Source organism: Perca fluviatilis, chromosome 16, assembly GCF_010015445.1.
Source record: "Perca fluviatilis chromosome 16, GENO_Pfluv_1.0, whole genome shotgun sequence".
NCBI classification, from domain to species: Eukaryota; Metazoa; Chordata; class Actinopteri; order Perciformes; family Percidae; genus Perca; species Perca fluviatilis.
Genome location: NC_053127.1, coordinates 10,779,402 through 10,805,175, shown reverse-complemented (window position 1 = coordinate 10,805,175; position 25,774 = coordinate 10,779,402). Strand labels below are relative to the sequence as shown.

The 25,774-nt window shown below is 38.7% G+C and overlaps 2 protein-coding genes across 2 annotated transcripts; both read right to left on the bottom strand.

Moving 5' to 3' along the window:
• Nucleotides 1-3,087: 3,087 nt before the first annotated feature.
• On the bottom strand, nt 3,088-6,858 carry kcnj1b (potassium inwardly rectifying channel subfamily J member 1b). Its single transcript, XM_039777402.1, has 2 exons — nt 6,713-6,858; nt 3,088-5,292 (listed from the first exon to the last, which is right to left on the bottom strand). Exons 1-2 carry the CDS (start codon nt 6,727-6,729, stop codon nt 4,146-4,148), a joined length of 1,164 nt encoding a protein of 387 aa, XP_039633336.1. The 5' UTR covers nt 6,730-6,858; the 3' UTR covers nt 3,088-4,145.
• A 4,475-nt stretch (nt 6,859-11,333) lies between these two features.
• On the bottom strand, nt 11,334-22,121 carry foxred1 (FAD-dependent oxidoreductase domain containing 1). Its single transcript, XM_039777401.1, is given in 12 exon segments — nt 11,334-11,909; nt 11,911-12,041; nt 12,732-12,836; nt 12,923-13,052; nt 14,220-14,380; nt 14,971-15,047; nt 17,479-17,580; nt 18,422-18,516; nt 19,522-19,640; nt 19,946-20,056; nt 21,169-21,389; nt 21,803-22,121. Coding segments are annotated over 12 exon segments (1,530 nt in total). The 5' UTR covers nt 21,960-22,121; the 3' UTR covers nt 11,334-11,788.
• Nucleotides 22,122-25,774: the final 3,653 nt, after the last annotated feature.

Sequence of the window (25,774 nt, the reverse complement as noted above, 5' to 3'; positions counted from 1 at the left end):
GCGTTCTATTAAATGAGTTGCCTAGTGTTCAGCGTTCATGTGATCATTTTGGATCCTTCAAGAGGGGACTCAAGACTTATCTGTTGATCTTACACTTAAATCATTCATTCTTAGAGTTATGATTTGTATATTTATGGTATTTTTATAATTTTTTATTATTGATATTTGATATTGTATTGTCATTATTTTTATTATTACTATTTTGCTTAATATTGGCTTAGCAACTTTAAAAACAGTTTACTGTTAATTTTAACTATTGTAAGATTCATATTTTGTCAATTTGGACACAAGTGTCTGCTAAATACAATAACCATAACTATAACCCTTCCTAAAAGCTACAATAAAGCTGAGGAGTATGTACCGGGAAAAGAGCACCAATTCAAGAGAAGCTAATTAAGCTATTCAAGGAACACTGATGCTTGTATCATCACTGATTTTATAGATCCACAGACTTTTCAGCTACCCAACAGGCTAACCGCTAGCATTTTCAATGTAAGCCACTAACTTTAATGTTACAGCCAAACTGCTTGTTGTCGTTATGACGTGACACACTTTCAGCGTGTGGCGTGGCAGCGCCACGACCACACACACACACACACACACACACACACACACACACACACACACACACACACACACACACACACACACACACACAAACAAAAAACACAACACACAGCCTCCCCCCCTCCCTGAGAGTCTGTGTTAATTTGCCTACTCCTTACCACATCGTCATCTACTCTCTCTTCCATCTTTTCCTCACTTCGCCTCCTCCCATAGACAGTATATGCCTCCTCCTGCCCATCTTCCCTGACATCGTTGTTTCTGCTTCTATAGCCAGCCACCTCTCCTCCTCTACTTCAGGTAATGCTGATGTTGAAGAAGCTACTACAGACCCAAACGTCCGAAATTTTTGAGGAATCCGCCTGTAGATTCTTAATCTTTTTCTCCTCTAATTTCTCTGCACCTCCCTTGCACTTGGTGGTCGTTTGTCCATTTTAACGTGAATGCTAAACTTCCAGCATAACTATTACAGCTCACGTCTCAGGGCCGGGAGGCGTGGCCATAGTGGGATTCGTAAATTTGCGGCCCGGAGTGGGGAAGGGGGTTCCTGGATTTCATTGGGTCAGGCCAGTGCCAATAAAGAAAATTAACCAATGGGCCGCTGTGACTTCTTTATGGGCCGGACCGGCCAAAAAAATAAAAAAAGGCCTATTTATATCTAGGCGGCTGCATATATGAAAAAAAAACACCTAACCCTAAAAAAATTCTAACAAAAGGTTTCTCAGCTGTTTTTTGTAGTATTAAGTGTCCTTAATAACATACTAAAAGTTTACCAAAGTTTGACCACTATAAAAGTGTAATTTTCAAGATGGCGTCCAAGATGGGCAGGAAGCCCTCAAAATATCCTAACTCCTTCATTATTTGAAGTAATCTTGGTGTCTAACCCCATGTTTTCTGGGTCTATGAATCCATTGGACTTGTCTAAATTGCACTGACATGATGACATACTTATGGAATACATTTTGTGAGATAACTGTAAGGTTTTATCTTTTTTGGGGTGAATCAGAGATGTAAACGATTTTACCTATGTCATGTAACTCCTATTCAGTATGCGTTTTTGGACACATACCCTTTTTTTTGCTAAAACACAGACTTGACATTCAATGTAAAAGTTATTCCACCCAAAAGTAACTTAAATTACTTTTACCCCCACCACCACACCCCTCCGCCGGGTGGGTAAAAAAAAAATGTACACTACGGTCAAAAGTTTTAGAACACCCCAGTTTTTCCAGGTTTTAATTGAAATTCATGCAGTTCAATGTCTCATTGTACTCTCAAATGAAAGAATAGAACAAATTTAAGTTAAAAAAGAAATCATGGAATCAATTTATAAACCAAAATGTATTCTAAATTTTTGACTCATCAAAGTAGCCCCCTTTGGCAGATATAACAGCTGAACACACTTGTGGCATTCTTTCTACAATGGAAATCAAATATTCTTCGGAAAGTTCTTCCCAACTCTGTTGCAGAAGTTCCCATAAATATGTGGCACTTGTAGGTTGCTTTGCTTTCACTTTTCTGTCCAGTTCATCCCAAACCAGCTCAATGGGGTTTAAGTTTGGTGACTATGCTGGCCACTCCATGTTTTTAAGCTTACCATCTTGTTCTTTTTTGCTAAGGTAGTTCTGGCATAGCTTGGACTTATGTTTTGGGTCATTATCTTGCTGCTGAACCCCTGACCAACTAGGCGCATACCAGAGGGTACTGCATGGCGCTGCAAAATGCTGTGGTAGCCATTTTGGTTCAGGGTGCCTTTCACTCTGTACAAATCACCGACCCTGGATCCAGCAAAAGGGCCCCAGACCATCACGCTCCCTCCTCCATGTTTGACAGTTGATGTCACACACTGAGGAACCATCCTTTCACCTACTCGACAGCTTACAAAAATCCTGCGTGATGAACCGAAAATTTCAAATTTTGATTCATCAGTCCATAGCACCTTCTTCCAGTCTTCAGTAGTCCATTGACGATGTTTCTTGGCCCAGTCAAGCCTCTTTTTCTTATTCTGACGTCTTAGCAATGGCTTTCTTGCTGCAACTCGACCTATCAAACCTGCAGCTCCAAGTCTTCTCTTTACAGATGAAACTGAGACTTGCTTATTACGACCACTATTAAGCTGTGCTTGAAGCTGTTGTCCTGTGAGCTGCCTATCACTCAAGCTGTTGACTCTCAGAAACTTGTCTTCAGATTCTGTTGTGGCTTTGGGTCTGCCAGACCTCTTCCTGTCAGAGTTTCCCCAGTTTCTAAGTGCCTTTTGATGGTGAAGAATACTGTACTCACTGACACCTTGACTTTCTTCGCAATTTCTCTGTAGGAAAGACCAACATTCTTAAGTGTTATGATGGTCGTCCATTGTTAATTTTCTTTTTCCCAACATTTTTATAGCAACATACTACTTTCTGCAGTACAATACTGTTCATACAATGCTCACGAGGGTACGGTACCACAGTGTGTTCCAACAATACTTTTATACAAACAGAGGGGGTTGTAAGTAATCCAGACAAGTTGGAACACCTGTGGGAATCAGTTTTGAGTAACCTTACTTATTTTTTTAACCTCAAGCAGTTAACTACTTACCGTTGGACCATTTCAAGCTATTCATTGGACTTGAACTGCTCAAATTTCAATAAAAAAACTAAAAAGATTGGGTGTTCTAAAACCTTTGACCGGTAGTGTATATTACAGCACAAATGTCTTATTCTCAGACACATGCTCAGTGTCATTTTATGGGGGTGTCAAAAGAACATTAGAAAGATTTCTAACACATGACAAAGGCCAACAATGTGAGTGTATTAAGAGAGGATGACATTGTTGGATTAGCTTGAGGAAAAAGTACACTCCAACTTTGGACATGAGTCATATTGTTGTAAACCAAGAAACTTGCCACATTTGCTGTAAAAACTTAAGAGATGGCTCTGATGTGGTAGAGGTTCATCAGAAGGGAGCTGATGGGCAGAAACCACCAACACTAGGCAAAATGATATGAGAAATATGCAATTACTTAAGGGAAATTTTATAATTACAATTTTATATATATATATATATATATATATATTAAAAATAGTGCTTATTTATCATACAAATATGCTAATTAGAATATTAAATGGCCAAAACATGTATAAGGTACCAGTGTTCATGGTGTAGTAGGAATACAAAGGAGTAATGGTCTTTTTAAGGACCCGCGGCCGCCTTTTTGAAAATGGGGCCTTTCTTGAAGTCAAACTTTGGTAAACTTTTAGTATGTTTTTAGGTACATCTGATACTACTGTAAACCACTGAAAAATCTTTTGTTAGAATTTTTTTGGGGTCAAGCCATATTTGCAGCTGACTAATCGGCGATTCGGCCCAAAAGTCCGTCGGCCCACCGGGAAAATGCCCGGTATGCCAGATGGCCAGTCCAGCCCTGGCCTAGAGGCCAAAAAAGATTCGACAATTAATTCAACTCTTCACTGGAGGAAGCACATATTTCTTTACCAGTTTACTCCTCGTCAAGGAAGTCTGAGTTAAAGTGAAAGTTTGCGTCAAAGGAAGTGACTTTTTACACTTTACAACCCACATCCTGAAACTCCTCTCCGAACCGCTCACATTTTGGTGATGTACACAGAGTCGTGAATGTCGATCACTTGATACCCCAAGTTGTCGATCCCCGACTTCTGCTGGTTGTCGTGATTTTCTCGGTTGTGGTTTTTATGGTCTGCGTCTGTCTCGAAGCATTGGACGCAGTGTGGCGTGGTGACCCGGACGCTTTTGGAAAAGTTTGAGAAGTCCACGCAGTACTTTCCCGTCGTGGTGCGGGAGATGATGGGCAGGAAACTGTATCCCCACTGGATCTCCTGAGGGATGTAGGAGGTTCGGACGTGACAGGAGGAGCTGGTGGACTCGGCTGTCCCGTCTAAAAAGACCACCAACTCAAAGTCCTGGTGGGGAAGAGAGTCGGCCGACAGCTCGTAGAATGGGCTTGATCTGTTGATCACGTGGTAAAGGGTCATAGGGCAAACAAAAAACAAGTTGTCCTTGCCAGAATCGACCATAAAGTCAATGTCCACCTGGTCCAAAATGATGGTGTCTCCATCTGATGTGGTTGTTGTTTTAAGCAGCTTTCCATAGATCTGGCTGCTGATTAATAAGGTCTTTCGAAGGTTTGCCACTCTGATCAGGAGACAAAGACTTCCTTTCTTCAAGCAGATAACAGCTGTGTCGCTGAAGGTGACAGTCTTTGCCCTTTTTTTGGGTAAGGAGATTTTTGCCAAGATGATGCCACAAATGAAACAATTGATGAAGACGCCAACTAGAGATTGGATGATAATTAGAGCCACAGTGCCGGCGCAGTGCCCAGTTAGCGCCCTGCCTCCGTACCCAATGGTCGTCTGGGTCTCCAGGGAGTAGAGGAACGCTGCTGTCAGGTCATTGACATTGTCTATACATTGGATGTGTCCATCTGTGCGGTTCTGCCCCATCAGATCCCCGTTGCTGCTTGCGATCCAGTACCACAACAGGCTGAAAATGAACCAGCTGCCTGTGAACGAGGCCACAAACAGAAGGAGAACGAAACGCCAGCGGATCTCAATAAACGTGGTCCAGAAGTCCACCAGGAAAGCAAAGTGGTTACTGTATTCAATGTTGCCGAACTCAATGTTGCAGTGCCCGTCTTTGGTAACCAGGCGAGATTTGCGGCTTCTGTGTCCAGCTGGCTGGATGTGACCCTGGAGCACCTGGAGCATCCTTGAGCTGGAGAGGGAAGGATTAATACACATATTTCAGAGCAGGAACGCACCAAATAAAGTCAGGTCAATGTTGAAGGGCTTCATCTGTACATCTTACGACACCCATTATCCTGAAACTAAGACTTAGGTAAATGTAGGTTTCAATAAGGAAAAACTAGGGATGCATCGATCCGACTTTTTCAGTCCTGATACCAAAACCTGTGCTTTTGGTATCGTCCAATAACAAGTACCGATCCGGTACCAATGTTTAATTAATAAGCTGTGTGCCTCACTGTGTGGAAGTGACTGGGATCACTTTTTTTAACATCAGGCCTGACTAAAACTTTCCTAACTTTGTAAAACAAAATGTAACAAATAAATACATGATATAAATTTACTGATTTGTTATTTACTATTAAAATAATAAATTGTGCACCAGCAATCTTCAAAATTAACAGGAATTGCAATTCAGGTGTAAACCTTTTTTAAAGGCAGCAACAAATTGGTCAAAACTTCAACAGGAATTAAAATTCAAGTATAACATGTATATAATCTAATAGAATCGAATAGATCGGCCTGATTGTCCACGATACCCATTCCAGCTATTAGAGTCAGTAATGGCCGGATATCCGATATCAGTATTGGATCGGTGCATCCCTAGGAAAAATCCTTTGACTGGGAAAAAAGGAAGAAACCAACAGCACAGCTGGTTGAGCCTTAAACAGGCTATGTCAAAAAACATGTTGAATATTTCCACATATTCTATTATTCAATACACTTTAACAACCACAGAGTGAAGCGGTACAAATTTGTTTGTTTGGACGATTTGTGTTTCCGCTTACTGTGAAGCATAAATCTGTGATATTCTATATTTTTCTTACTGTCAACACAATGAGAATAACAAAACCAACAATTAAATGATCCTACTATTTTTATATATATTTGTTAGCAGCTGTCTAACAGTTTGTGATTACACAAAAGTATTATAATTAACTTAAGCTCATTAACTTCTCATTACATACATATTTCATTATTGTTACATCATGTTGGTGTTGCACAAACTAGGAAAACAGCTTGAGCTATTGTTGTTGTCATTAAGTCTTAAACCTTAAACCCTAAGTAAAGTACCGTTAGCATCGGATTCCTTTAGTTCTTTGTTTTACAAAATTGGCAAAGCCACTATTGTATATTCTGCTACAGAACACAGTGGGAAAAGTTTACACTCGTATACAATCTCTATTTTATAAAAATGTTAAAGTATCTCTCCTCTTAATCCTTAAGTAAAAACAACACTGCATGTTTTGGCTATACACTCATTCGGCTTGTTAGAGAAATGAAAAGCAATTGAAAGATGTCTTAAAACTCCTGACACTAGTCTAATACGTAAATAATTCATTCAACCTCAATTGTGTAAAAAGAGTTTCAAAAGTTTAGTTTCAACGTACCTGCTAAGTGAGACCATGAGCCCAGAGTGCTCACTGGATCTCCGCTGGAACTTCAGACTCCTTTCTTTTAGCGAGTGGCCATGGAGGCGTTAGAAAGATTTTAATCCACAGTGAAATTTCCTAATCCCAGCCACATGCCACCGTATACACTGGCTTCATACGGACAGAGGAGCCAGCCAGAGAGCTCTCACGGGGCGTCACTTCAGGGTGACTCCCTTCATCACTCAAATAGTCACCAAAAAGTCTAATAATACAACCAGTGGCTTCATCAGCACTGAAATTATGATGGCTGAAGTTGTTGTCAGTGTAACTTCTCAGCAACATGAGGAGAGAAATATTCAGCCCTCAGTGCTGTGGCAGAAGGTGCTTCTATTGAAGGGGCCTATGTGTCCAGTGCAGTGCCCATGCTGTTTTTGTTTTTAGCCCTGAGAACAGTTGGGATTTGCGTAGGGCCTCACAAAGAAATCCCTCAATTGCATTTCCAGTGGTCCCCCTTCCCCCCTTATTCGAACCTGCAAGGCTGCATCACATTTGCATAAAAATAAAGAGCCGCAGGGACAAAATGTCTTTTGCCTGGCTGCAGAAGGACCATTTTCATATTTGTGGAGCACATTTCCATGATGTTATGATATAAGGGAGGGCTTGAATTAATAATATGCCCCTCAGCGATGGATACAGATGCCATTAACTGCATGTAAATGAAGGGAGCAGGAGATGAATGAAGATGCAGACAGTGTTACCCCTGTATTGATTCAACTGCAGAGACCCTGCAAGACTTTTACAGCCTACTGTACTAACTTTCTGCCACCACACAGTTTAGTGAGTAAGTGTTTTAAGCACTAGCTGTACATTTTCAATACAACAGCCAGTATAGAGCTGTGCATAAACATATTGCGGGCTCATTAAAGGAGAAGTTAAATATGATGGGATATAAGCTCATTTGCTTTCCCACAGAGAGTTAAATAGGCATGTCTGTACACTCAATATGGAGCTACTGCCAGCACCCAGCTAACTTAAGGGATAGTTTGGATCTTTTCTAGTGGGATTGTATAAGGTACATACAGTAGATCGTGGTCGGCACACCCCTAGTTTGGAGAAGCAGACAGGAGTAAAACGTATAGCCACCGAAAAAGTTTAAATGTATGCTATATTTAGAATATTTCCACTGCTTTACCTTGCTTTCAAACAGCCCTTTACAACGGGGAACCGGCAGCACAGAATTCTGGGCCCTGTAGAAAGGCATTCTCTATAGGTCCCTCCCCGCATCCACAGCTATTCATTCTAGCATCTTTCTGGGCCCTCCTTACATGAGGGCCCTGGGTACTCAGTCCTGCTGGTGGCTTTGAAGAGAGCATAGATGGATAGAACAGCTTCAGTTGCCCGTTTAAAAGAGCTGTTTGACGGCAAGTTGAACTGGTGAAAATATTCTAAATATAGTGTTTACTTAAACTGATATTCTCAGCCGGTCTGGCGCCATATACTGTAGCTAATGCACTTACTATGGATAAGTACCTCGTACAACCTCACTTCAAAAGATCCAAACTATCCCTTTAACTTCACACAAAATTGGAAATGAGGGAAAACGGCTAGCTTAGCCTTGTCCAAAGGTCACAAAACCTGCCTACAGCGCCTCTAAAGCACACTGATTACCTTGTTATATTTTGTTTGTTTAATCCTTACAAAACTGTAGTGTAAAAAGCTGTTGTTGTTGTTGTTGTTGATGTGGGGGTTTTTGTGGTGAATTTCTTGGTTTGGACCAGTTGACGGCAGCGACAACACGAAGGTTCTGGTCAAAATCAACTTTACATGTGTTGATTTCCCCATAAGCTCTCAGTGGATTCCCTTTGTTTTATCACCCTCCACGTGCACAATGGCGTTGCTTGCTTGTAATTTGTGACTTGTAACCCTCTTGTGCCGATGCTCAGTAGTTCTATGGTTGGATATTTTAATTTCACGTTGCAATACTTTACCCACTGCTGTTAAATTTAAAGTGACAGTTTATAATAGAAGCTTTGATAGCAATGATCAGAAATCTAAAGGATCCGTTCAGGAAATTATTTGTTGTTGCAGCGTATGAGTGGATTTTGAATTTCTTATTGTGTCTGTAATAGTCTCGCTTTGCCAGACCTTCCTCCACATCAAAAACATCATCCACTTTAGACCCACACTCTGTAGTTTAAAGTCTTGCTTTCAATGTATGATTTGAATATTTTGTGGTATGTTTTTTTTTTGCAGTTCTACTTTCACATTTACCTCAAACATAAAGAAGGGATCTCTACTCTTCAAGTAAAAGTCTTGGTGTGGTTTTAACAATGACTGTATGTTTTTACTCTTACATCTTTCTTTTTTGCAGGTGTGTTTTGCATTTTGCAGCAGGAAGTTAACATGTGGAGGATGTGGCCGTCGCCTAATGTTAGGAGGGAAGGAAGTGGGTGCTCAGAAACCAACTCTTGTTGCAAGATACAAAAGGGTCTCAAATAAGCAGTATTTCATTCCCTGCTTGAAAGTAACTCATTACATTTACTCAGGTAAAGTAGTATTTATGTTGATCGCGAGGGCTGTAGTAAGCTTAGTCTGCTACATGAGACATAAGTAACATGTGAGGCATAAAAGTATTAAACAATACAGCTTGTCAAAGGTAATATTGGGTAAAAAACCTTATAGCTAAGACCAACAGACACCACAATTTAATATGCGTGCCTCTCATTGATCCAGTGTACATCCTGCACAGAGCATTCATATTTTATAGTATATTGTATTAGGGTCTTGAATTAGGTGCTTTTATTGCTCATGTTCTACAAGAACGTCATATTTCCCCTTGGCTTAGAGTATTACTAATGACCTTGTAGTTATAACATGATCATCTTGGCTATTTTCATTCTTATGTGACATGTTCATAGTACAATTTTTATAGCAAAGGTATTAAATAGATTTAGAATAAACTAATTCTTGGCATTTTCTTTAATTTAGGTGCTGATCTGTTCTCTTTCTTCTTGTTACTGACTTAAAAAAAATAATCACTCTGCCTTTGACTTCCAAGATAAAATGTTGCTAACAGTTTGCCTTAAATGTGATCTAAAAGTGGGAGGATGCTCCGCTGGTTACTTGATATCAAAATCACATAGAGAATTGGCTCCATCTGCTGCACAATGTCTATACAACACCTTAACACCCGAAATACCTCTTATGTTGTGTATTGCTCCATTTGCAGTAGCCGGGTGTAGAAAAGACTGTAAAAATGTACGTGTATATATATATATATAAGCAACTGAATACCTAATTGCAAAACTTTATGTTGAAATTTAAATACCACTGAATTTCCAGCAGTGAAATATTTTTACTTTAAAAAATATTTATCTTCTCTTTGTTTCCTCCTTGGTCAATGTTTCCGGGTCTTCTACATCTGCCTCTCAGTCTCTGCACCGTCATTGCAGTCGGGGTTATGACCATAGCTGTACTTTCTGCCTATATATAGGATAGTTGTGACATCACAAGAATACGAAAGTCCCGACGGCTTGTTTAAAGAACAGTTTCTGAATACTGACTGTATGCATTTCTCTGATTGAGCGTTTTGATACTGTCACAGTATTTATATAGCACCTTGGCCTGCCTTTTAATAAAAAAAAGACATTGAAATCTCCCTTTACAAATATGGGATCTTTAAGAAAACAAAAAACATTGTTTCTACTGCCGTCAGTGGAAAACCGTATTTAATCCCAGCATGTACAAAAATCCAGTTTGACTTGGTTGTGTAAATATATAAACCAAAGTTGTTTTCTTGCACAGACCCTAATTTCAAGCTGTGCAGTTAAGAAGACAAGATGTTCATTCAAGTTTTTCTGTTTTCACAAATGTACAAAGTCAGATATTCAGAAAACTATATTCAAGTAGCTCGAACACAATTATTAATTTTTGGATCTATAATATGCACTGTGGAGACGTGCAATGACACAACTCGAGCCCTTTTTCAATAAACATGTTTATTGTAAAATGACATTGCATTGATCAATATCAAACTTTGATATTAACCTATATTGAGAGGGTAACAGTAAATCAGAAAAAGGCTGTTTCATGATACAATAATAAACACATAATTAAGAAATAGAACAAACTGGGCGCCCAGATCGCTCAGTTGGTAGAGCGTGCGCCCACATATAGAGGTTAACTCCTCGACGCAGAGGGCTGGGGTTCGACTCCGACCTGCGGTCCTTTTGCTGCATGTTGTTCCCCCCTCTCTCTTCCCTTTCATCTCTACAGCTGTCCTGTCAATAAAGGCCTAAAAATGCCCAAAAAATAATCTTAAAAGAAATGAACAAATTAAAATGTAAAGGGATTTAATGTGACTCAACATTATATTGTACACACTAGTAGTATCGCAATATTTTCCATGGCAATACTGTATCGATACACAGACGCCAAGTATCGATCTTTTATGATATATGTGTTGGTCAGTCCGTCTGCTTGACAATCCCATTTTGCAGCAATAAAAGTGAAGTGAGATGAACAAACAGAGAAATATATCTTTTTAGATAAAACAGATGTCAACAAAGTTTTCTTTTGGGGACATCATTTGAAATTGGGAAAAATTTGAAGTTGGAAAAAAGGTAATAAATTGCAATATATCACAGAATATTGCAATATCTTTAAAATCGCAATAATATTGTATCGTGATGATATCGTATCGTGAGGCCTCTGGTGATTCCCACCCCTACTAACAGTGTACATTATGTACAACAAGTACATACATAAACTGATCAGTCAAGAGTCCATTCCTATGACTTTGGAGATGGTAAATAATAAGTAAAGGCTGAAATCTGGGAACATTACTAAAAATAAGTCAGAGCCTGCTGCTGGTTGAGCCCTCAGTGTGAAAGGGGTATTAGAAAGTGAACATTTGTATTATTTAGCTACTTTCTGAAATAGCTTTCCCATATCGACGTAATTAATCTGGTGAGATCAATGTCAATGATAAGAATAATGTTCAAAACTACAAAAATACCAAACTTTGATGAGCAAAGTTGTAATAATTTAGCATTTGCAGGAGAGTGAAGGTTACAAGTCCAGGTGCCAGCTCCTCTATACGATGTTCCTCTCCAGCATGGGTTCCTTGGCCAGAATGCGCCTGAAGCCCAGGCCGCTCAAGTCCAGCGTTGTAAAGTTTCCATCCAGAATCAGTTCGGCCACAGATCGCCCCAGCGGGGGAGTGCTGCAGGCCGTGGCCGCTGAAACCCGTGGCAAAGTACATGTTGTTGATGAGAGGGTGCATACCGATGATGCCGTTCTGGTCGAAGGTGTTGTAGTCGTAGAAACCTGCCCACGCACTCTTCACCTGAGGGAGGGAAAAAAAGAGAAGAAGGTTTTACCTTTTTTTCTTGTTTCGGTTGATAAAATGTGCACAGACCCTAATTTTAAGCCGTGCAATTAATAAGAATGTGAAGAAGAATGTTCTTTTCAAGTTTTTTTCTGTTTTCACAAATATACAAAGTCAGATATTCAGAAAACTATATTCAAGTAGCTCAAAAACAATTATTCATTTTTTTGATCTAAATATACACGATGGAGACGTGCAATGACAGAACTCGAGCCCTTTTTTTCCTCAACAAACGTGTTGATTATTATAAAATGACATTGCATTGATCAATATAAATCTTGTATATTGTCCTTTATTGAGTGAGTAAGAGTAAATCACAAAAAGACTGTCATGAGACCGTAATTAACACATAATTAAGAAATAGAACAACCGAAAATGTCAAGGGATCCAATGCGATTCAACAACATCATATTGTACACACTTATAGAGAGGGAAAAAAAAGCCAACTTAGTGAGGACGGAGTGCTGAAACTGACAGAATTTTTATTTTTTTATTTAACTGCTTAATGTAAACATATGCATAATTTGATCTGCAAGGGCAAGCTTCAACAAAAAAAAATATCAGTATTGGCTTTAAAAGAACCCATAAAATAACTAAAAGACACAAATAAATGATGATATATGATATATCAACATATCCCAACCCTACCTTCAGCTTCTCGAAGACTGGAACACGAGAGGCCAAGCTGGGCCAAACCCTGTCCTCAAAAAACTGGTGGTCCACCTCCAGGTTACTGGTATCTGGCTCCTCTGCCTGAGGAAGGAAAAGCACTTTCATTTAAACCTTTTTCATACTTTCATTTAAACCTTTTTCAAAACAGCGTAGAACTATAAACAGACCTCCTCTGGTGATCTCCCAACGATGTAGTTTCCTCCTAACCCCTCTCTTCTGAAGTAAACTCCAGAGTAATCAATCAGGAAGGGGCTGTCTAGACCTGGACCATCAGGACAGTGGACCACATACACATACCTGAAAAAGAGTTCAGGTAGTACAATATTACCTTCAGCATATTCTTACGGTCCTGTGGAAACTGTTCATTCTTTTCCTTAAAGCATGATGTGATATTTCATGCCGACATTCAGTTAGTTGAATTTTTGACAGGGAGTTTTTTGCCATGAAAAGGGTCAAAATGTTAGCCTAGATATCTAGACCCACCCTAGCACTTTCCCAGACCCAACATCTTGATGTGGGTCTGGCTTGTCAGGCTATCAAAATGGAAGTGCTTTGAGTAAAAAAGCATTTGGATCGAGAGGCAGCTCCTTGAGGCAGCTTGAAGAAGGATTTAGTGAAGATTTTACAGAGAACCTGAAGCTGGTTTAGTGCAAAAACAAAAACTTAACTAGAGGGGATCGATCATTCCAAGCAGTGGCTCCTAGGCTGTGGAATGTCTTGCCTCCCTCTCTACGTTTTGTGAATTCTGTCGAATCTTTTAAAAAGCAATTGAAGACTCTGCTATTCAAGCAGGCTTTTAGTTAGTCAAGTTTTTTTTAAATGGCTGTTTGTTATGTTTTCTATTTGTATTTAAAATGTTCTTGTATTTTAATTTGTTGTATAGTATTACATTTTATTGTGAAGCACTTTGTGATTTTTATCTGTGAAAGGTGCTATACAAATAAACTTGACTTACTAACTCCACCGCGTGTTAATTTTTGCAAAGTATTTCTGTCACTTTGTTGGTAGTTATGCCCATATTTAAACAATATCACTTCTTCCCCCTCTCTGTGACGGCTGCCTTTTCACTCTGCCTTCGAGTGTGGTCGTTCAGAAAAGCTATAAGCACTTTTGATTGCCGACATAAAGCTTTTCTTTTCTAGTATAACCCGGGCTGAAGTGTGTGTTCTGCTCTGGGTGAGCAGTAAAAGACTCACAGCCCTATTTCACCGCTCCGTTTAGAAAGGGCTACAATCGTTACACAGTTCCTCGGATTTGGAAGTGAGCACCCTCAAATTAAAGCTGAGAGTCGGCACTATAAAGTTAGCTGGAGTCCAAATCAAACTGTCAGAATACTAAAGAACTGCACTGTTTGAGGCACTGCCAATCCCTTTCAGAGTAAACTAGAGATTTTGACAGTGATTAGGCTGCTTTAAAAAATAAAATAAAAAGAAGGAAAATATGCCACTTAAGTCAATGACCGACCTTTTGCGAGGCTCAACAGGCAGTGGGATTCCAGCGATGGAGTCTTTGGGGCCAAAGCCGATTCCCAGCATCGCTGTCAGTTTGGCAGAAAAGGCTCCTGCTGCATTCACCACAATGGCACATTCCACCGGCTGGTACTCCAGGCTGTTGGGCATCTGCACCTGATCAACACGCGCCATTATCCCAACATGTACAACACTAGGATGTTCCTGTGGTGCTGGGTCAGTAAACAAAGGACTATCCAAATAACGCATTATCCCAACCAATACTACCTAGAATTTGACAAGATGCTACATTTTCAAGATGAGGCAGCACTTTTTTCAGCTTACGATATTAATCTGCAAAATTCAGAAAGCCATTTCTTGGGTTTCTAAAGACCGTTTTTAATGTTTTCTGGATTTTTTTTTTTTTTAACCAAAACACAGAAATACGGCTGAACAAATGTGCCTTTTCCCCCAAACATTTTTTTTCTTAAAAGACCCAATCTGTATTTTATTTGACCCTATAAATTGCCAGTTCATTTCATGTTGGAACCTTGGCACTCAGAATTAAACTTTAAGTGTGTCCCAGGGAGCCCATCTCTCATAAATGCATAATTACCAACCATAATGTCGACAGTAACCTACAATCAATAAACGTTAAAACAATAAAGCAAATAAATCAAATTTATAGAAGTTCAATAAATCGTCTCACATGGCACTAAGCAGGTACCAGTGAGTGTAAGATCCACTAAGGTCACTGTCCCACTTACTTTGACAGATCTGATCCTCCTGAGATCCACGTCATCGCCATCAGCGGTACTCATCACGTTGGTTGTGTATTTAAAATCTGTGAAAGAAATAGAAACATTAATACCAGCCAGCAGTTGGCCAGCTGTTCAAAGTAAATCAATACGCGCATTCTGCATTAACACAGGCATAAAGGAAACCCTGCGTAATTAATCAATCAATCTTCAATGTAAAACTATAAGACTTATAACTTTATTAGATTACATTACATTTCATTTAGCTGACACTTTTATCCAAAGTGACTTAATAATAATAATAATAATAATAATAATAATAATAATAATAAGTGCGTTCAACCATGAAGGTACAAACTCCAAACAGCAAGAATCAAGCAAAAGTACATTAGCTACAAACAGAAATGCAACATGTAAGTGCAAATGGTTATTTTTGTAGCATCATCTTCTTAATTCTTATTAAATAATCTATACTGGGATCTCATTATGAAACAACCTGCCGCTGTATATTAAACAAAGGGCAATTTTTACATTTGTGTGTTGATGGCTCACTTTTAAAGGGAGGGAGTTTGAACAATGGCTGCTGATTGCAAGGGGGACTCGTAGGTATTTATGGTAATTTGTTCCCATCAATTTGTATGTTTCCATGTATTGTGTTTGTATGTTTCCGAGGACCACTTTGGAAATAAGTGTTTTACTAATGCTACCCTTTGGGATTTTGTGTCATGATATTTATTCGAAGTGCGTCATATCATAGAAAAGTGTCGCTAACAGGATATCAGATTGGAACATAAACTAAGGGGTCAGGTTGACCTGAACTAGCTAAAACCATTGGATCATTTCCAAGAACTGTCCTCCAAAGAAGACATGCGATTTCTACTATTGAGAGGGGACAACTTCAGCAGGGAGGGGTGTTTATAGTAACATGTATTGGCATATTTTTGGGGCAGTTGCTCTGCAGAACTAACTCAGGTCTTTGTTATGGAAATAAAGATATTCATATCTTAAGATACTCTTTGGTGTTGTTGTGCTTTCAAATTCCTAATACAAATCATAAATTCAAATAAATGAATCATTCAAATGCTTCCAGTGCTGCATACAGTCCTGGATCAAACTGCTAAAAGTAGAATTTTAAGTGAAAGAAAATTGAAAAATTATACACTTTGAAATTGTGTTGAAATATCTTGGAGAGTGTTTGGGATTTGACCTTCCATTTTCATCAAGGATTTGCCTTTTAGGAGATAAATCTGAGATTCCCCAGATAAAAAATAATGAGTTTTCACTTGTTACTGTGGGAGTAATTACGGCAGTTCGATTGATATTCCGATTTTGGAAAATATTCAATGTCCTTCTTTTAAAATGTGGATTGAATTTATGGTTGAGAATGTATCATATGAAAGAATGTTAGCTAAAATGAACAGAAAACAGAGATGTTGACATGTGTGACAATTTTATTCAGTTGGGTACTTTGAAGGATGACTACATGCTTGAATTGTAAACTGCCTAAACTGTTGTGCATAAAGTAGAATTTCTGTAATTAGTATTATTATTCATTTATTATTACCGGTATTATCAAGATTGATGTTTTTTATGTTGGTTTTGGTATGTTTTGTTATGTATAAAGAAAACCAATAAAAACTTAATTTATAAAAAAAAAAACATTCTACACTTTTAGTAGTTTATCCAATTATTAGGACTTAAAAATGCTCTTAAATCTAAGAGAGTCACAGAGAAGTAGATCCCAGATGGTTAGAGTGATTGTTCAAACTAGTATTTCTCATGATGAAAAATACATTAGCTGAAACACTACGTATAATCCAGAATAGGGTAGTTTAAGCCTGTTATTTGCATTTTTAATTTGAACATTTATCAGGATGTAACACACATTTTTCTCTTCTTTATCCATTTTTTGCATGTATGAGGACTGTAAACAAAGAATAAAGCTGGCATTTATTCTTTGCAATAACTTTACATGAATTTTGACAACATTCTCCTTATGATGTGATTTCTCAGATTCTTCTGCTCCAGCTTAGTTTTTCTTTTTGTTTCCATTTCAGTTCCTATTATTTCACCGCTATGTTTATATTTTAAATATATACGCACGTTGTTCATTTGACATGTTAATGCTGCTGGAGAATAATAAGGATTTCACACAAATGAACATTTTTGAAAATATAAATGATGCGTTTATAATGTTTTTGCAGAATAACATCAGAGATTTAAAAGAATGAACTATGGAACATGTGTAGGTACAGACTTTGTTCTGATTGGCTGTATGAATGGGAGATTAACATTACATTTTACTCGTCAGCTATCTGCTTTTACACAAAACTCAATCGGAGTACTTGAAAAGTCTGTGAGCAACAGCTGTACAATAGTTAAAATACAACAAGTTGTAACACGACGGCCCCGTGTGTCTAGAAGATAATAATAATAATAATAATAATAATAGATGATTATTTAACACGATACAGTTACAGCAGGAGGTTTTGGTTTTAAGAGGCCACGATAACAAACCTGTGACTTCTCCGCAGCACTGGATGACTCCCATGGAGATGGCCTTCCTCCTGAAGGCGTTCAGCAGAGTCCAGGGGTCGAACCAGCCCTCGTTCTCCAAACCTGGAAGTCAGGATGAATGGTAATAGTTCATGTCGTTTATATAAAATGATGCCCTCACATACATATCAGACTTACTGGTGTCAAATGAATTCACAAAAAAAAAGAAAATATTGAATTTAAGATTAATGCTGAACAGAAAGATTTGAATTTCACACAGGAAAACATCTGATATAGTAATTAGAAAAAGATACTCTAACGAGCTGTGATTAAGGGCAAACCTCTATCTTATCAGAGGTGGACTACACTTAGGACCAGATTTACCAAAGCTTTTGAGCCCGTTTTTTTCACATTCGACCATTTTAACGCCAAACTTTTAATTCCTTATCATTTGTTTATTTAGTACTATTTACTGTTTGCAAGGTGCAACACTCTCATTGTTGTACATGCATTTTAAAAAGGGATAGTTCAACAAGCTCCCAGTTTGGAGAAGCAGGCAGAAGTAACGACACAGAAGCTAAGCAATGTACGGTTGTGGACGGAGGCAGCAGCTAAACGTAACTTAGCCACCTAAAAGAAGGCCCACCTAAGGGCCCCCCGATCGATTCAGGGGCTGGTGTGGCTTCTCCCCGGCTTTAACGAAGGCAATGTTCTGTCTTGCTGGTTGCTGGTGTCTACTGGAAGCGATCCCAGTGCTGACAACCTCTGCGATGACCCTCAGCACTTGGTCGTGGCGCCAACGGTAGCGCGGTAGTCCCTGATTATTGCTTAAACTCTTATATCAGCCCAATATATCATCTTGACCCTATTTGACCATATTATATAAAATGATATTCCCCTTGTACGGTACTCTTACAACCATATGGAGTGATGAAATATTAACCGGTGTATTATCTGCACTCACCATATGAAGCGAGCACGACACCGTCTGTGTTTATCCACGGAAATTTCTCCTTTACTTGTGTCGGGGAAAGAAGTGAAACTTTGGCTCCAGCGTACCTACAATTACAAAGTAAGATTGTTTATTGATACATAATTGTAATAATCCCCTTAGAGCTACTAGAATCTCTGAATGGAGAGAGTCTCTGTGTTAGAGTTTAGATTCTCTGCCCAAGCCCAAGCTTGACCTGGCCCGACCCACGGGCCGGGTCGGGCTGATATTTACCGCCACTATCCTCGGGCCGGGCCCTTGATCAAGCATTTGTGTTTTTTTTTAATCATTACTTTACTAGCCTAATTAGGTGGGGAGAAAGCTATGCCTCTCCAGCTTCTCCCGTAGCTCTGGGTAGATGTCCTACACTGACTTGAGTGGGAGGTAAACTGTGCTAAATCGTGTCCCCCCCATCTGCAGCACTGTCTTCCATAATTGCGCAACCAGGCCAGATTGTTTCAGATATCTCACGAGTCCTTTAGCAGCAGATATGGTCTCTCTGATATCTGCCACATTGTCGGCCAGTGCGTCGGCATGCAGACCGTGGCGAAGGACAGTATTAATTAGGTGATCGAGACAAGAAAGTCTCCTATATGGTTGCAGGGCTTTGATTATGTTGCTGCCTTGATCTGTTACCCACACCATTCGGCTGAGGGAGCTATAGGTCGAAGTTTTTTTTTTGTTTTTTTTAACGTTTCTTCATTCGGATCCATACCATTCTGAATAAACAAACAACACAGTTTACATGCTTCGTCCTTGTTGTGTTATTCAAAAGATAATTCTATACAGATTTCTGCAGTTCAAACAACTTTGAATTGCAGCTGAGAACGTCACTTATAATGGCCCGCGTATTAAAAAATTGTCGGGTTTAAATCGGGCTCGGGCTCATAATTCCAGTTAATGTGTCGGGCCTGGCCGGGCTCGGACACAACGTGCACGGGCTCGGGTAGGGTCGGGCTTGATTTCTTTTGGGCCCGATCTAAGCTTTACTCTGTGTACACTTTAACAAGGGGGAAAGTGATTTCTAGCTTTCTGCTATCCCACAGTTGTACTGCATGAAAGACAAGCGACACCTCTGAGTGCTGTAGTTCTCCTCCATGATGTGAGCCACCTCCTCACTGGCCAGGAAGAGGTATCCTGATTGGTTGAACTGGAGGTCTATTGGGTCTTCGTTTATCACACCGAGGTGTTCCTGAGAGACAGACCCAGATAAATCATTTCCACACTAACAAAGTGTAACGAAAGAAATAATTCAGCATTTGATGAGAAGATCAATGTTTAACTTAACTAGCTAGCCTAACTATTTCTTGGCTGGGACCAGTTGCAAGGCAACCAACAGATACTACAAGAAATCAAGACCGCTCTTGATTACATATTAACATAACACACGTCACTGTAACATGAAATGATTTAAAAGCCTGTCATTCATTGCCAGTGTGCTGTGAAGCTGAGCGAGGCTGCACACAAACGGCAACGCCACCTTCAAACGTGACCTACATTGATGTTCCTCATGAAGTCTGCGGAGGCCAGGGAGAGGTGGATGTTCTCAGGCAGAGAGAACTGCTGTCGGATCCCCCCAGCAGAGAGCACGGTGGAGGCCTGGGAGTACTAGGGGAGAACCACATGCAGGAGGAAGCAGTTAATAAGGAATTGTGTCGAAGCAGTGGCCTGCAGTATAACACTATCACACTTTTAAAACACTATGGGAGAACAACTTACATCTTGAAATAGCGTATGGGTTTTGGGGTGAATGTTGGCCTGTTAGACTTTCTGTAATACATGGGCATTGATCCTGTCTGTGATCGATATAATCAATCGTCTGCTACTTATATTTGGACTTGCCCCTCTTTGCACAGTTTTGGTTGGAGGGATTTTAATTTTTTTGCAAAACCTTCTGCAGTCACCCTCACACCCGTGAAACCAAATCATATGAGAGACTTAAAGGTCCCATGTAGGGCTGGATGATTAATCGAAAAATAATCGAAACCGAAATTCAGAGCCTATAACCGACGTAATTTTACCAAGTCGATTATTTCGGTCTTTTAATCCTATTAATATTTCCGTGCCGCCCACTGTGTGTTAATGTACTTTCCCCTTAAAACATATTATGGCCGCCGCGTGTGTAGTCACGTGACTCCGCCTGTTTACATTAAAACTTAATTTACTTTTTTATTTTTATTTCATTGTAAAATCTACAGTTGTAGATTTAAGTTCAGTTGTTACAGTACTCAGTAATTTCAGTTAAAGTTCAGTTGTAAATATTTAATAAATAAGCATTAATTGCTATCTGTGTGTGGTTTCCTTATTTTAGAATCACAAAGATAGGATTATGCACTCTTTCATTAGAAAAAATAACCGTGAACATATTTACAGTAGCCTATAAGAATTTTTTTTTATTAATGTTTGGTCAATGCATTGGCATTTTTTTTTCAGCCTCCCTGGTGCCCATGTGCCTCATCACAATATCTGAGAGAGAAAGTTGTGGAAAAAAGGGGAACAAAAAGAGGGGGGGGGGTGGCAACAAAAGCAGTAGCATAACAACACAGGTGACACAGATGAAGTTCAGGATGCAAGTTACCCTATATGATGTTTGAAAATAAAGTGTACATAAAGTGTTTTTAACCAATTATTCCTGTTTGGCCCCTGATGAAGGTGTAAACCGAAACTATGGGATTCGATTCAGCAAAATGCATGAACAATTTTCCATACTGGGGCCTCACCTTTGGGTCCTTCTCCACCACAACAACTTTCACCCCTCCTCGCACCCTCTCCTTCTGCTTGAGCCAGTAGGCAATGGACCAGCCCATCACACCGCCTCCTACGATCACAATGTCGGCCCTCTCCGGCGGAAGGTTGGGTGTTATCTCCAGGGGACTCCAGCTGCTCCCTGGCAGGGCGTCCGACGCCTTCTTCCTCATTGCCGCCAGCTGGGCTTCCAAGTCTGAGGCCCAAAAGCAGAAACTTTATCTTAATTCATAATCATTGGCAGATGTTGACTTGCACCATTACAACTTATGATATTTCGGAAACTTTAGCTACCACTCTACAGTTCGGCATATATAGTAATTCACATATTAGAAAATAAGAGGAGTAACATTAAAATTACTGTAACGTTAAGTGTAAGGAGCAGTGGGGAAACACTGTAAAAGTTTACATTTTGAAAAAAACAAGTGTTGCTTGGAAGATTATATGCATGCCGAAATGTAAAGAGATCGCTAACAGTTCAACAGAGTGTCAGATGTGTGACCTACAAGATGCATACATTTGTGGATTAACAAATAATTAAATTAATTTGAGGATTTTTGAATGCGAAGTGGGCTCGCGTTGGCGTTTACTTCCTTCCATGTCCCCCACCTTTAAAGAAGTCATTCCGGAGAGGTCTGCCTGTACTCAGGTTTTGACATAACGCTAAATGTCCATACTGCCACGTGTGTCTTTGTGTCTCCCATCTGGAGGTAAGTAATCCATGAGCCGTCCGCACCTTCACATGCAGCCGGCGCCACGTTGACATTGCTGCGAGCTAACTAGCTAGTTAGCCAGTCGGCTAACTGAACTGTGGTTACACCGTGCAGACCAAAACAACAGCAGTGTGAACAAACGTGCATGTCTTTTCTTGAAAAACATGCACTCAAACCTGTAACCTGATCGCAAGGTCGGCTAAACATAAAATAATCAAAAATGAGGATGAAGAGTAATACCGGTTGGACGGTGTTTCCCTTCAAAATAAAAGCCCATGCCCAATGCCATCAGTTCTGGGAACAAGCTAGTCCCAGACCCATCTACAAAGCGCTGTGTAGGAAACCCTACAATTACCTAACTTATAATCAAAATAGTTGCAGATTACGTTCTGTCAGTCAACTAACTGATTAACTGCTGATATGTTGTATTTTTGATAAATTTGAATGTCAACAATAAACCAAACCAGAAACACACCTGTTCAAAATTTGAAAAGAATTGCCAAGCTTACTTTTTTATAATCTTTTGCATATTCAAGTTACTATTGCAAAAGCATTTTTACAGCCACTCTATACTAACAGTATGTTGCAACTTTACGGAAGAGGATTAGGGCCACTGTTGAAAAATGTATTTGAGTTCTGACTTTATTCTCAGAATTCTGACTTTAAACTCAGAATTCTGACTTCTGACTTTAAACTCAGAATTCTGACTTTATTCTCAGAATTCTGACTTTAAACTCAGAATTCTGACTTTAAACCTCAATTTGACTTTATTCCGCAATTCTGACTTTAAACTTAGAATTCTGACTTTAATCTCAGAATTTTGACTTTATTCTCACAATTCTGACTTTATCTCTCAGAATTCTGACTTTAAACTCAGAAATTCTTAAACATTAGAATTCTGACTTTAATCTCAAAATTCTGACTTATTCTCAGAATTCTGACTTTAGAATTCTGACTTTCAATCTCAGAATTCTGACTTTAAACTCAGAATTCTGACTCTATTCTCAGAATTCTGACTTTAAACTTAGAATTCTGACTTTAAACTTCAGAATTCTGACTTTAATCTCAGAATTCTGTTTTTCAGAATTCTGACTTTAGAATTCTGACTTTAATCTCAGAATTTCGACTTGTGAATTTTGACTTTATTCTCAGAATTCTGACTTTATTCTCAGAATTCTGAGTTTAAAGTCAGAATTCTGAGTTTAAAGTCAGAATTCTGAGAATAAAGTCAGAATTCTGAACTCAAATACATTTTTCACCAGTGGCCCTAATCCTCTTTCGTACAACTTACGCTGATATCTGACTGCAAATAAGAGTGATGGGAGTAAGCTGAACCTAAACAGGATATGAGTCAAATTAAGTAAATGGTGCCATGTCTTTGTGCAAATTAGTTTTATTTTGAAAACTGCTCATGGAACCTTAATTATATTTCTCCACACTTGATGCTGGTTCATGATTGAGGCAGGCCGAAGCATAGGGCCGAAGGAGTGACAGCAGAGAGCCAATCAGATGTGGGACAACCTATTAGGGGGTGCATTTTTTTCCACTCAATATCTCCAGTTAACTGCTCCATATCATTAACCGCAAACTAAGAGAGGAACAGTTTTATTACAAAAAGTCAAGTATGAACATTTTTATATTTTGCTTTAACTACAGTTTGTCAGGTATTAAAATGTGATTGGGTAATAACATTGATACCTGTAATATACCCTGTAATAAATGGCTTTCAGTAAAACTAAATAGATGAAGAATTAGAGCTGGGCAATACATCGATATTACAGTATATCGATATCGTTATATGAGACTAGTCTTAGAGTTTTGGATATCGTAATATCGTAATATGGCATAAGTGTTGTCTATTCCTGGTTTTAAATGCTGCATTACAGTAAAGTTATGTCATTTTCTTACTTAACTGTTGTAACCAGACTGTTGTAACTGTTCTATTATTTGCACTTAGTCATTATATCCACATTACTAATGATTATTTATCAAAAATCTCATTGTGTAAATATTTTGTGAAAGAACCAGTAGTCAACACTACAATATCGTTGCGATATCGATATCGAGATATTTGGTAAAAAATATCGTGATATTTGATTTTCTCCATATCGCCCAGCCCTATGAAGAATCGATATATATAAAGTTATATGCTGTTAAAAATTTAGTCAGTCACATACTGACAACATACAATCTTTCTCCTGCATTCCCACTTTCTACAGTTTGTTCAGATGATCAAATGTCCTTGTCTAGTAATTGTATTTCAAGCAGCACTTACAGCCAACATTGTCTTTCTTCTTTGATTTGCCTTTTTGATTTGCGGGGTTGCATTCAAATGTGTTATCCTCCACCACAGTTGCACATGCCCTCTTGCAGAAATACATCCACTCTTAAAAGATAGTATAATAATATTTATTTATTTTCAAGGATAACTCCTTGAGATCTCATTTCCAAGGGGGTCCTTTAAGATACAAAAGAAACCAACATCAAGATGGAGAATCATAATTAAAGTAAATACAGCACAATAACAACATTTAAATACAACAACATTCACATTCATATACACGCACTCACTAACAATGCTCCCACAAACCTAATCCCTTCCCTTTAGCCCATACCCTAATCAAAGTCAATCAGTGAGCCATCTGCGAAAATGCAAATACAGACTCAAGGTATAAATATGTTTATGCACTTCACTATCGCATGCAGGTACAACTGCAAACATGTACAGTATATGAGAAAGAAGAAGAAAAAAAAAAAGGATCAGAAACAGGAACAAGATGTTTGAGAATAAGTAAAAAGAGATGATTTGAAAACATAAAAGGAAGTTATAGATCTGAGCGAGCGAGAGAGATTGTTCCAGTCTGATGGTGCTTTAAATTTAAATGCATGACGACCTATTTCTTTGTTAATTCTAGGTACATAAAAGAAGAGCTGATCCGTATGCCTTAAATTGTACTGTGTATTAAAAGAAATTAGAAGACATTTCAAATATGGAAGGAAATGAAAATAAATACACTTAAAAATAAGTAATAACCAGTGGAATTGCCTTCTTGACTTGGGAGCCAGCCAGTTCAAAGACTCATACATTTGGCAATGGTGAGTTCTATAACGACATATAAGCACAAATCTGCAAAGACTATTATAAAGTACAGAAATAGGACGAAGATTTGAATCTGTAGTATTCCCGTATATAGTATCGGCATAATCAATTATTGGAAGTATCAAATGAGTTATAATTCTTTTTCGAACCTGTTGTGAAAAGCAATCTACAGAGCGATAAAGTGACTTCAATTGACCATATATTTTCTTGCAGATTGAAGTAATATGAGGTTTGAAGGAAAGCTGGGTATCAAGCCAAAGACCAAGATATTTATACTCTTCAACTATTGTTAAAGCAGTTTTATCAAGAAAACTAATTGACCAGCATTTAGATATAGGCAAAGAATTAGGTATAGTGCAAAACAACATAGTATGATTTTTCTCTGTTCAATAGGAGTTTGTTAGAATAAAACCATTTTTGAACTAGGTTAAAGTCCGATTGAAGAGATAATTTTAAAAGTAAAATACTTAAAGCTGAAAAATCAACCAGAGGTAATTTCTGTTGTAGTACATAATTGAATAATATGCCTTGCTTTAAACAACTTCTACAACTTGGAATTTAGATTATCTGCATGCAGCTACCTGTCCTGTATTGGACCCTTGTTCATTTCTGATCTTTCTTTGAGAAAAAAACAGTCCAGGATGCCAACACAGTGACAGGCAGGGTGGCAGGAAGTTGGGCATAATTAAAGGAAGATATACAATGAAATGAAATGGTAGATTACTAGATTTATAAACTGAAATTTAAAACAAGTTTTACATATTGTTT